Source organism: Chionomys nivalis, chromosome 21 (assembly GCF_950005125.1).
Source record: "Chionomys nivalis chromosome 21, mChiNiv1.1, whole genome shotgun sequence".
NCBI lineage: Eukaryota > Metazoa > Chordata > Mammalia > Rodentia > Cricetidae > Chionomys > Chionomys nivalis.
The window spans coordinates 41,781,544-41,794,263 of NC_080106.1; the positions used below are offsets into that span (position 1 = coordinate 41,781,544).

The 12,720-nt window shown below is 53.3% G+C and overlaps 1 protein-coding gene across 4 annotated transcripts in view; it reads right to left on the minus strand.

The window, feature by feature from the left end:
• The window catches only part of Rfx1 (regulatory factor X1), a 30,381-nt gene that overhangs the window by 14,284 nt on the left and 3,377 nt on the right, over positions 1-12,720 (minus strand). The window contains exons 1-6 of one of the 4 annotated variants that reach the window (XM_057753374.1): positions 12,048-12,151; positions 8,434-8,771; positions 3,230-3,339; positions 2,998-3,081; positions 2,058-2,165; positions 550-663 (exon numbers count right to left, since the gene is read on the minus strand). In XM_057753374.1, the coding sequence (XP_057609357.1) occupies positions 550-663; positions 2,058-2,165; positions 2,998-3,081; positions 3,230-3,339; positions 8,434-8,731 (714 nt within the window). In that variant the 5' untranslated portion in view covers positions 8,732-8,771; positions 12,048-12,151. Of the gene's footprint in view, positions 1-549; positions 664-2,057; positions 2,166-2,997; positions 3,082-3,229; positions 3,340-8,433; positions 8,772-10,837; positions 10,991-12,047; positions 12,152-12,720 lie in introns of those variants that run through there. The other 3 variants (XM_057753372.1, XM_057753371.1, XM_057753373.1) reach the window with 3 other exon arrangements.

A 12,720-nucleotide genomic window follows, 5' to 3' on the forward strand; every position in this document is an offset into this window, starting at 1 on the left:
GAATAAACAAGTACTTGGCCTTGGTATTCCCCCCTCCCCAGTAAACTGGCAGAAAGAGGCCAATGTGTGTTCTTGGTCTTTGGTTTTGCAGAATCAAGATGGAACCCAGGGCCTTGGCATGATGGGTAAGTGCTCTACCCAGTACACCCCCAGCCATCCCAAGGTGGGTTTTCTTTTCTCTTTCTTTACTGTGTGTGTGGCATGTGTGGAAGTCAGAGGATAACTTGTAGGAGTTGGCTGTCCTGTTGTCATTCAGGGCTCAAGGATGGAATTCAGACTGTCAGGCTTGGAAGCCAGTGTCCTTTCCCCACTGAGCCGTCTCCCTGGCCTACCAGTGTGAGTTTTCAAAGCCAGAACGTGACCTCTGAGGGACTTTTACAAGTGCCACAGCCAGGGACACTGAATCTAGATAGAGCAGAGGCTCTTGTCACCTGCCCACATGGTAGGCTGGAACTGGACCATCTGCTTGGCTCTAACAGGTCAGGAACACAGAGATGGATATGTGGTCTAAACCCCTAGCCCTAGCTACTACCCGTCCTGGCCAGGCACCTCTTGGGTGACAGGGACGCTCTGAGGGATGCTGTGGACCTGTAGTTGCTGCACAGTGCCTGCAGGAGCCCCAGCTGTCTTGCTGGTGGAGTTGTTGGCCTGCACTGGTGACCTCTATAAGAGAACAAACAGGAACAATGTCAGGGCCGGCCTGGGTTGTATCTGGAGCACCTAGGCCCTAACAAACCTAACAGACCTGCCTGAGAAGGACCCCTTGGAGAGGGTGGAATACCCCACAGCAGCCGTAAGCATAAGCCTCTGTAGGGAGGAGCGGCAGGGTTTCCAATCCTCCCAGGGGGATCAAAGTCCACTGTGGCTTCCATAATCAGAAGGGGTGCAGCGAGTGAGAAGGAAGAGGCTGGGAGCTTTCCTCCAGTGTGGTATCTACCTTCACATCTGCTGCCCCACCACGTGCTGCAGTGCACTGGGCGCTTCTGACCCCATGTCCCTGGGCCACACAAGTGGGTGGGCTCGTGTTGATGTGGGGCACGCAGCGCTAGGATAAACTGTGATTCTGATAAGAGGGCGCAGATGAATGACGGATTTCATCAGCTTTTCTGAGACAGTCTCGGTATCAAACTTGTTAGCATCCCATCTGAAATCCTCCTGCTTCAGCCTCTCGAATGTGAGTATGTGGCCACACATGCAGAGCCATTAGCTCTGTTAGACACAGAAAATACTGGCTGCAAGGCCGGAAGACTCAGTTAAGCCTGGCATCTGGCCCTGTATTTTTTCTTTTTTAGGTTTTGTTTTGAAGACAGGATCTCACTATGTAATAGGTCAGGTTGTCCTGTAACTCACTGTGTAGAACAAATTGGCCCCAAACTAACAGAGATCCACCTGCCTCTGCCTCCAGCCTGTGACCTCCAAACTCTTACTGGGGTGTGTGTGTGTTTCAAGGCCCCAATGAAGGACTCTATCCGCCCTGAAGGTGGAAGAGGAGACTCCTTTTCTTTCTGGACTACAGCTCTCTCAACCTTAGCTCAGCTGCAGGAACAGGCAGTGGCTAGATAGTCCTACCCAGGGTCCATGGAGCAGGGGTGCTAGGACTCAGGAGCTGCAAGTGAATTCAGTTCTTCATGAGAGGCCAGGCATTGTGGTGTACACCTGCAACCCAGCACTCAGGACTGAGTCAGGAGGATCCAAAGTTAGGAGTCAGCCTGCTCTACAAAAAGAGGTTGGGTGGTGGTGGCACAAGACTTTAATCTAATCCCAGCACTCGGAGGCAGAGGCAGGTGGATCTCTGTGAGTTCAAGGCCAGCCTGGTCTACAAGAGCTAGATCTAGAACAGGCTCCAAAGCTACAGTGAAACCCTGTCTCAAAAAAACCAAAAAGAAAAAAAAACCGAAAACAAACACAAGAGCCAGGAGTTTTGTATCCGCCTGAATGACATTGTGAGATCTGTCTCAAAAACTGGTGGAGGAGGCAAATATGCCATGTAGCAGATATGGGGTGCATGGCTAGAACAGGGGAAGAAGCGGGGAAGATGTCAATGTGGCACCACTTACCTCAGGGGCGGAGTGCACCTGCTGGGCACTGTGCACCGTCAGGGAGACCTGGCCACCCTTCGTGCCCGGTGCTGTGCTCTGCACCACCAGGTGCTGTGTGGGGAGAGCCTGGAATTGGGAGAAAAACAAGCATGGTCACCAGCATTACCAGACACAGCCAAGCTTCTGGTGTTATTTTCCTGTGCTAGGGATAGAACCTGGACCTCACAGACACCACTGCCACCTCTGAGCCCCATGCCAGTCCCTAGCAACCTCACTGAGCACCTAAGTACTAGGAATGTTCTAGGCACTCAGGAACTGCCCCCTCATCCCAACACAGCACAGTTACGGCTCTACTCTATAGCGGGTGACACCCAAGCTCATGTGCGGTGAAGGGCTTGTTGAGCCCTGAAACCAAATAGCAAAGCCAGAGTTGGTTCGTGGCTCAGAAGGCATGTGGAATGTGTTCTAGAGCCCAGTGTTGGGTGCATGCCTGCAATCCTAAGATCAGGAGTTCAAGGTCACATGAGACCCTATCTCAAAACACCCCCCCACCAAAAAAAAAAAAAAAAGAGAGACAGAGAGAGAGAGAAGAACACATATTTGTCCTGGGCTGGGGTGTGGCTTCGTGGTAGAGCACATGTAATATGCCCCCGTGCTGGGCTGCAGCGTCATTATTCTAGCACAACCCAAATAGGAGCTGACAAACTAGAAATGGTCAAAGGCCCCAGCACCAGACCGTGGCCTTCTTGGACTTGACTGTGAGAGGCTGGAGCTGGACCCACAGGTTCCCTGCTATCAATCCTCCCAGTTCTCAGTACAAGTACAATACTCCTGAGGCTGCTTGGACATCAGCCCCTAGGGTATCTGATCTTGTCTGCAGAAAGCACTGCCCAAAGCCAGGCAGGCTGGCAGCAGGGCACTGGCTCTCTACCCTGGGAGGCTAGAGCAGAAGCCTTACCTGCTGTGGCACCTGGATGTTGGTAAGCTGCAGGGGTGACACGTGGCCTGGCTTGGCCTGCACACTGGCCTGGACCAGCAGCCGCTGTGGAGGCAGAAGAAAGGGGCTGAACTAGGGTTGCTTACCAAGAGGGTGGCTGCTGCCATATCCTGATTAGACAGGTAAACAGATGTCCATGGCGGGGAAAATGGGGAGATCGCCTCCCCTCTCCCCAGCGAAGGCCATGTCCTACCTGCTGGCTGCCCTGCACCTGCTGTACCACCTGGGTGGGGACACCGGTCTGGCTCGCTGTGGAACTGGGGCTGGCCTCTGACACAGTCTCACTAGCTCGCAGGGCACCTTCTGTGGGAAGAGGTTGGGAAGTCAGTGCTGCCTCTGCCTCTCCAACAGTGGAGGACGGTGCAGCCTGTAGTCCACCCTCAATGGGACCTGGCCTCTCCAAGTCCAGTTTGGTCTTTTCTTTAATTGATTTTTATTGAGCTTTATATTTTTCTCTGCTCCCCTCGCTGCCTCTCCCCTCCCCCAAGGCCCCCATGCTCCCAGTTTACTCGGGAGATCTGGTCTTTTTCTACTTCCCATGGAGATTAAATTTAGGTAAGTCTCTCTGACAGCCTGGCCTTTCCTAGCATCCATCAGAGGAACGTGGCAGGATGGGATGAGGACCTAGAGACCCAGGATCTTTGATATCTGGAATGAGGCCCCTGATTTTCTTTGTTCTGACGTTGTATGTCTGAGGAGCCTGTTTCCCACACAAACAGAACCATGGATATGGACAGGCGGTAGACTAGACCCCCCCCCCCCCCGGCTCAAAACCTGACAGTTCAGGAGGGGTCAAGGCACTGGGCTTCTCCTGGCTTCTTAGGAGACAAGGTGGTCAAAAGTGCCCCAAGCCTTCCTCTCCTACCCGAATGGAGGGGAGGTAACAAGGCACTTAGAGCCCAAAGTGCAGGTACTTACGTTGGCGGGCAGCCAAGAAGAGAGGATCATAGAACATGGTGCCCCTGCCTGCTCCCAACCCTGCTGTCCAGCAGACGCAGGAGGCCAGCACTGCGGGAGCAGCAGAGTATGCAGGTGGCTTTATACCTGCAGCCTTGGGGAGCTAATCCCTGCCATGAGCTCAGAACGCCTTCATGCCCTCAGATAAACAATCTGCTCCATGGAGGCTGTGAGGGGGCTGCGGCAGGGCAGAAGGAAGGCTGGTACCCAGGGATGCTATCAGTCAGAGGCAGGTCATGTTTCGTACACACATTACTAAGTGATTCATGGGGAAGCAGGGAAGTGGAGAGGGACACACTAGCTAAGAGAGTCTTACCCAAGCTGGGATGTCATCTGGCCTATCCCCTATTTGTGGCCTAGCTTGTTCCTCAGCAGTTTAGGGGTCAAAGTCAGGTTGGGGTGGCCATGTGACTGTTCTCAGTCTCCAGTAGAGCCTAAAGGAACCAAGGCCTCAGGTCCATCTTCCTGGGATCTGGCAGTGGGCAAGGGGTAGGAGTCCAGAGAGGTTACCTAGCCCCTCACAGGGCTGAAGGGTTACATGGCAACAAGGGTTATCAAAGAGAGGGCTGTGAATCCTGATACTGTTTCTGCTGTACCAGGTGCTGCTCTAATAGATTCTGGGCCCTTGGAGCCAGTACTTGCCTTTCTCACTCATTTGCATGTGGCAGAGACTTTGTATCATCCAGCTGGGGGCCTGGCCTGGTTCCTAGGTCTCCCTGAATGCCCACATTGCCCAACCCCACATACCAATCCCAAGTTGCTGGTCTTATTAGGTAGGATCACACAGACTGGCTTAGGAAGCTGGGGCCCTCAGAGACACTTCAAGGTTGAGGTTTCAATTATAGAGCTCATTCTCCATAAGGGACACAGGAAAGGGGCCTAGCGAGGCCAGGAGACTGGCCCAGTCTGCCTCAAAGCATCTGAGTATGCACCAGATGTGGTCAGATGTGGGGACATTTTCAGGGCAGACTTCCTGTGGCTCTCCCCAGGTCTTCTCGGGTAGCTGCACCAATTCTAAGCAGCAGTAATTAGATTTTGCTGGAATCTTCCCTTAAAACTGCTGTAGGGCCGGGCGGTGGTGGCGCACGCCTTTAATCCCAGCACTCGGGAGGCAGAGGCAGGCGGATCTCTGTGAGTTCGAGACCAGCCTTGTCTACAAGAGCTAGTTCCAGGACAGGCTCCAAAGCCACAGAGAAACCCTGTCTCGAAAAACCAAAAAAAAAAAACAAAAAAAAAAAAAAAAAAAAAAAAAACTGCTGTAGGTGTCTCTGGGCCCCTGAGAAGGACCTCTCCTTCAGTCCATCTGAGTGAGATTTAAGCTGGCCTAGAGTCAGGTTCCCCACCCCACACACCTGCACTGTCTGGAATATAGGGAGTCAGGCCTGACCCAAGGATGGCTGCTGACCGGAGACCCATGGACTTGCTGTTGCTCAGGGTGGGAAGCTACACAGGGCATTGATCCAGACCCTCTGCAGCTGCACACCTGGGGATCTGCTCCAACCAGTTATCCACCTTGTCATCACCTACCTTAGGGTGGTCCTTATGGCCCCAGGCTCACCCCTACCCATCAACACCAGGAGGGTGAATGGGCCAAGGGCTTCCTAGTTGTGTTTTGGAAGGGGAGCTGGGAGGAAAGTAAGGGAAAATATGGAGTCAAGAGACAGCTGTGTCTGTTAGCCATCTCTCTTCTGGGCATGTGCATAGGCAGGGAGGCCCTGAAAGCTACAGTTAGGAGCCAGAGCTCATCTCCTGCTTGGGTGAGACAGTCTATCTCGTCCATGTGGTCACTACTTCCTCCAGGCATCTGACTCTCCCACCTGTCTACCTGGCCACCCCTCAGCTTAGAGAGCAAGCTGCTCTTCAGGAAACTGAAGGCAGCCTCACCAGCCAGGCCCCTTTCCCCCAAGGGTAGACAGATCTATCTGCCTCTCTTCTGAAAGTTCAGGGCAAGGTTCTGGGCCTCTGCTGTTCCAGGGTCTTAGGTCTTCTTGGACCTCAGTTTCCCCACCTTCACTAAAATGCTCACAAGCAGCCCTATTTCCCTCTTGTGGGCACAGCCCTCTTGAGCTCTGGAAAAAATCAGGAGCTGAAGGAGACAGAGAAGCCTGGGTGGCTGCAGCGCCTCCTGCAGGCTAACCAGGAGTTCGGCCTCACCCTCCTAGACTGCATCACCTCCTTCCACCTTAAATTCTGGAGGCCTCTCAGGGGAGGACAGGGATTATGGATGTGTACCGGCTGGCCAGGGAAATCTGAGCTTCCTTCCTATTGTCACCAAAGTCACTTGAGGGCAGAGCATGCCAGGCCCAGGCTGAAGGTCTCAGCTTACTTCTGTAGTCTGGCTTTCAGGGGCAAGGGGCAGCCTTCCCCCTGCAGTGAACTTGCAGGGTTCCTGGTCAGCCCAGATTGCTCTTGGCCCAGGGGCTGGCCTAGGCACATCCCTATTTCAGTTTCTCTTTCCTCAAAGGACTGGCTCACATGGGCAACCTGGGAAAGGGACACAGAATCTACAAGGTAGCAGCCTCTCCTCTTCCTCAGAGCTCAGGAGGCAGCGGGGTCCTTTGTAGGGATGGGATCTCTCCTGCCAGAAGTGAGACCGTGGGAAGACATTCCCCAGGACCACTGTGCAAAACAGGCAACAAGCCACTGTCTGAGCCAGGGGTGAGAGCCTGGCAGTGATACTGTAGAGAAGAGCTGTAGCCTAGCCTGACACATGCCTTGTTCTCTGTAGCATGCTAGCTCCCCACCTGCAGCTAGTGAGAGTGGCCTAGGTCTGTCTAACCTAAAAGCCGCTCTGTGGCCTAGCCTCCCTCGCTGTGCCACTGTTGGACCTGGTGGCATACCCTGCCATCAGCTTCTGATGAGGCTGAGGCAAAAGGATGACAAGGCGAAGGCCTGCCTGGGTTACAGAGTAGTTTCAGGACCAGTGTGGGCAACTTACTGAGACCCTGTCTCAAAATAAATAGTAAAAGCCGGGCGGTGGTGGCGCACGCCTTTAATCCCAGCACTTGGGAGGCAGAGGCAGGTGAATCTCTGTGAGTTCGAGACCAGCCTGGTCTACAAGAGCTAGTTCCAGGACAGGCTCCAAAACCACAGAGAAACCCTGTCTCGAAAAACCAAAAAAAAAAAAAAAAAAAAAAAAAAAAAAATCAAACTAAATAGTAAAAAGAGGGCTGGGGATGTAGTTCACTGGTAGAGCACTGGTCTAGAGTCTGTGAAGCTCTGGGAAGAAGGGAATAGGAGCCATGACACCTCTCAGGTCATGAGAGCATGATTGCTGGAGCAGAGAGGGGCCCAGCCTGAGCCTGAGATCTGCCTATGGCTCAGACAGCTGAGGCGACCAAGAAGATGAGAGGAGTGAGTGAAATCTGGGCAGGTGTGCGGGGCAGGTCTGCGATCGGAGGGGAATGGGCGTGCCAGTCACTGCCTAGAGAGGCCAAGAATAACAAGAGTCCGGAGTGATCGATGAGTCTGATGTGGTGAGGGGATAGGGACCCCAGCTGGAGCGTGTGGACGAGGAAGCAGGAGGGAAAGAGAATATCTGAGTATAAAAGATGCTGAGAAGCAGACTGCAGGTGCAGGCAGAGGGCAGCCTGAGGGGTCCTGGTGAACATGCTGTTTGTCTCTTAGCTGCAGGAGGGATGTGTACAAAGGGTCACGTCTGGCAGGAGCTGCGGACCCTACAGGAGAGGCTGGGGTAGCGGGGCCAGTACCTGATCCCACTAAGGTCAGCTGCACGCTCAGGCAGGGCAAAGAGTGCAGGGCAGAAAGAGTGCAGGGCACACGGCAAGGATAAAGTACCACACTGGGCACGTGTGAGTGCAGCACCTTCCTCCTTCCCCTGCTTCCCAAGAAGGGAAGGGGGAAGGGACAGAGGATAGGGACCTGTAGTGACACCTCAGAGGTACAAAGCAGACCTAGGGCGCTGGGCCAGGATGGGCCACCTGCAGTGGTTGGGTTTTTCTCTTGGCTCTAGCCTTTCCTTTTCCCCATTCTCATGCTGTGGCATTAGACTTTCTCCATGGTACAAGGGTCATGGACACAGGAGCTTGCTTGGCCCCCAGGGAAGAGAGGGGACACATCAGAGCCATCTAGGCAGTCCTCTCAAGGACCCCTCTAGACCAGCCTTTTAAGCACCTCTCACATGGCCCTAGACAGAGAAGCCACAATGGTCCTTGTATCAGCAAGAAAACCTAGGCAGAGAGGCCCAGGGCTGGTGGGCAGGTTTGTGCAAACTGAATTTCATCATCCCATCTTTTCTGGGGACAGATAAGAACAGGAACATCCCAGTGGGATACAGAAGTATCTCTGCTTGACCTGACCCCCTTTACCCAAAGATGCCCCAAATCCCACAGGAAGCCCCAGAGAAGATCCCTGGATGCTCCTCAGAACTCCTCCCAGAGATTTTCCAAGCGTTCTCCACGAATGTGGGTGTGAACTTACCCGAGACGGTGACCACGATGTACTGCTGAGCCACGGGGGATGGGGCAGGCGTGGCAGGCTGTGAGGGCGCAGGGGCAGCTGGAAGCTCCGCCACATACTGCTTTTGGCTGCCCGGAGGCTGCGTCTGCGGCGGGGGGCTCTGCAGCTCGGTGACATACTGGGGCTGGGGAGTCGCTGCAGCGGGAGGCTGGGGTGCTGCTGGGGGTGGTGGCTGGGGCAGGGCCTGGGGTGGGGCTTGTGGCGGCTGGGATGCTTGTGGGGCTGCCTGTAGCTCAGTAACATAGGACTGTGTTGCCATGCCAACAGTGATGATAATAAATAAGGCGGTTTTCCTCTTCCTTGAGAAGAAAAGTGGTGGAGAGAAAAAAAAAACAAAAGAAGAAAAAAATTAATCTACCAGCAGAGGAAAACAGGGCCAGCTCCCTGCTCCCTGGAGATCTTTGGGTTAACTTGATTAAATCTCTGGCTAGATACAATGGACCATCCCTGTAGGGGATCTGGGAGGAGACAGAGTCAGGATTCCCCGCCCTCATCCTGAGCTGTGGCTGTTGCCCTTGCCCTCCACCCCCTGCCATCTGAGCATGCCCACAGTGCCTCAGGTTATGCTTGGGACAACTCTCCAGACTGCAAGTGATTCTGTGTTCCTCTCCACAAATGGCACGACTATCACCTGGGTCAGGCTTGGGAATGTCAGTGGCCTCTAGTGTAGACGGAAATTGCGCTTTTGTTTCCTAGACATTGTTGATGTATTTATTGCCTGTATATATTGTATATAGTCATTGTATTTATTGTATATAGTTTTCTTATACTTATATTAGTTATAGCCTTTTTTATTTAGACAAAAAGGGGAAATGTAGTGATATTTCATTTGTATTTTAATAAATAAAGCTTGCCTGAAGATCAGAGAGTAAAACAACCGCCCCACTAGTCAGCCTTACAGACCAGACAGTAGTGACACACACCTTTAATCCCAGTAGCCACACTAGTTTGCCACAGAAACCAGGCGGTAGTGGTGCACGCCTTTAATCCCAGCCCTAGAGAGGAATATAAGATGAGAGGAGACAGCTCTCATTCAGTCTCATTCTGAGATTCCTGGAGGCAGGATCGCCATTTCAGACTGAGGTAGAGGTAAAAGCCAGTGGCTAGCTGTTTTGTTTTTCTGACCTCCAGGCTGAACCCCAGTCTCTGTCCCTGGGGTTTTATTGCTCGTGCTACACTCTAGAGCACCTGTGTTATTCCTCTCACCATCAAGCCCAGTGAACACCTCTCCCCTTTGAGACAGGATCTCACTACGTAGCCCTGGCTGTCCTGGAACTCGCATTGTAGACCAGGCTGGCTTTGAACTCACAGAGATCTGCCTGGCTCTGCCTTGCTAGTGTTAGGATCTCTTTTCTTTTGGTGTCTGGGAATGGGACCCAGGACCTTGTACACGATACGCAAACATTCTACCCTGAAGCCATCCAATCTTTAGCACTTGTCCTTTGCAACAGGCCCTCCCTGTATAGTCCACGCTAACCGTGAGTTTGTGGCCCTTCTGCCTGGCCTCTGGAATGGCATTTGCTACTATACTGCCTTTAACTGGGCATCTCCTGGCCTCCTGCTGCACACGCACATTCCAGACCAGTCAAGCTGACATCCACCACACACCCATTTTAGATCTGCAACCACCACAGTGAATCAGACTGAGTTTGCCAGCTGAACTGAAGTTCAGAGAAGATAAGGTGCTGGCCCCAGGCCACATAGCAGGGACGTGGCAGGTCTGTCTGAACCGCGGGCACGCTAAGCCCTGGACAGCTCCTGGGTAAAAAGGCGAGTCACAGAGAAAGCTGCCTCTCAGAGCCCTGTGTCACAGTAGGGTGCCATTCACAGGTCCAGGCAGAAACTGCAAGCTCAGGGTGGGGATGCTTCTGAGGCAGGAGTGGCTGGTCTCGCTGGCCAGTGCAGCTTTCCTGGCTGGTACTGACTGGGCTTATCCTAGCATGAGATGGGCAATGCCTTGGGAGGGTGCCCATTTCCCAGTATTTTCCTGCCCTGTGCTCTGGAGGCTAGCTGTGACTCTGAATCACACAGCACCCAGGCTGGGAGCCTGCCAACCGGAAGGCTCTTCGGTCCTGACCTCTGGCACCACTGTGCCACACACGCCATGGCAGCAGGCTGACCTAGAGTGAGGTCTCCAGGCGAAAGGCTGGGAGCCAGACTGAGCTACTGCCCCAGCCTTAGCACTACGAATCCATGCATCCGTCCGTCACCAACTTGACTCAGTCCTGAGGCTCGTGCTAACACTGCTGGGTGCTCTCAGCACCAGTGAACACTAGCCCAGAAACCCAGCCTGGACGTTAATTACTTCTAACACTCAGTAGACAACACCTTCCTTGTGCTTTCCACCAGAGGTCCCGCTACTGACCTAAGCCAGATCCAGAGAGTCAGCCTTGCACCCAACAGGGGCCACTGACAGCACAGCCTCAACATGCTTCTCTCTCCCCGTGCCTGCCTCTCCAGGGATCCGGGCTTCACCCTCAGGTGGTAAACTCAGGACGCAGTGGGTGGCTTTGCGGGAGCTCCTCCACTGTTTCCCTGTGGAATGGAGGACAGCAGCCCCCACTGTTGAGCTGTGGCCATGCCTGCACAACAGGCCCTGGGTTCTACCCTTAACAACACCCACCCCACCCCAAAAAACGGAAGAGAGAAAGAGAGAGAGGAAGGGAAGCCTGGGCAAAGCACTAAGGACATCTGTAGCACAGTCCCCAGAGACAAAAGTGATTCCAAGGAACAGGGCTTCCACCACTCTGTGTGTGTGTGTGTGTGTGTGTGTGTGTGTGTGTGTGTGTGTGTGTGTGACAGCCAGTGTAGCCCTGGAACTACCTGGTGCTGGGCCATCTTGTGAGAGCCCAAAGGATGAACACTGATTCAGACTACAGGACCCAAGCAGGACATGAAGCAGCACCAGACTCAATACTCAATGCCACCCTACTCCACCCCTGCCAAGGACTTAGGCATCAAGGGAAGGAAGAGGCCATAGCCCACCACAGTGACGGCAGCTCATCTTCCACTGACCCCAGCTTCCTGCCATTGTTAAGGGGCTGCATCTGAGCCAACCTGGCTCAGGGTTTGTAGCCATCAGCATCTGCCCCATGTGAACCTTTTCATAAACATTTGTTACTGACTGTCTTCTGTGTCTTAGTTTACCCATCTGTCCATCTGTAACCTGGGTTCACGGGATCACTGTAAAAATCCAATGTGATCACGTGAGCAGCCACTACCATTCATTCCCAGCTATGCATGCACTTCACAGCAGCCCCTGGGGAGGAGGCTAACATGCAGATCCTGGTTCCGCTGCTCAGAGTCTGGGGTGGCCCCAAATATATTTTAGCTAGTCCCCCATGTCCAGGACCACCTACCCTGGCCCGGGCTGCTGCAGAGGCTGTTGCTCTCTGATAGGAAAGGGCTCCAAAAGTCCGTGCTCCTGGTGCCTTCTTTGAGGACTCACCCATCCCCCCCACAAGAGCAAGGGTCAAGCTAGGGGCTCTCTGCAGGGGAACGAATCACACACCTAGATGTGGTATGCCCATTTCCCATGCACTTCTTTTATGGAAGGTAGCAGAAGGAAAAGGTACCTGCAGGAAGCCCACGTGCTTTCTGTCAGTGATCTGGTGAACCAGTGTCTGAACCCATTCCCTGAGACGAGAATGACTATGTTTGGTTCTGTGGGCAGACAGTGTCTGTTGGTATCCATCTGACTTTGCCAATGCAGTGGTGGTGCAACAGGTGAGCAGATGTGCAGACGAGGGGCAAGAAAAGCAACGGGAGACACAGACTTGCATTTTATGATTTTTCATGTCATGAAATTTATAAAATATTCACATGATAAAGTATTCTTTTGAATTTTTCCAGTCATCCCAAAAAAATCATTCTTAGCTCTCACCCATACACAGCCAGCAGGGCAGGAGGCTCCAGGCCACAGAAAGCAGCCTAGCCCCTGTAAGGAGAAGTAGACCCATTATCAAACACAGGTAGCAGGCTGCAGCCGGTAGAGCAGGTCACAAATGTCAGACTCCAGAACCAAATGGTTCACAAGAAAGGGAGAGAACACCTCCTCTACTCGGGTCCTCTGTGGAGCAGCACTGGTAAGGGAACAGTGTGGAAGGCAGTAGGAAAGGTCAGTATTGGTGCACCCCGCCCTTGGCATTTGACACATCTGGGGTGGCTACTTCTCCGCCTTTACATGGAGCCCTGGAGCACTGTCCTCAGGATCCATTGAGCACCTGGCCTGTCCCATGTCTCATCAGA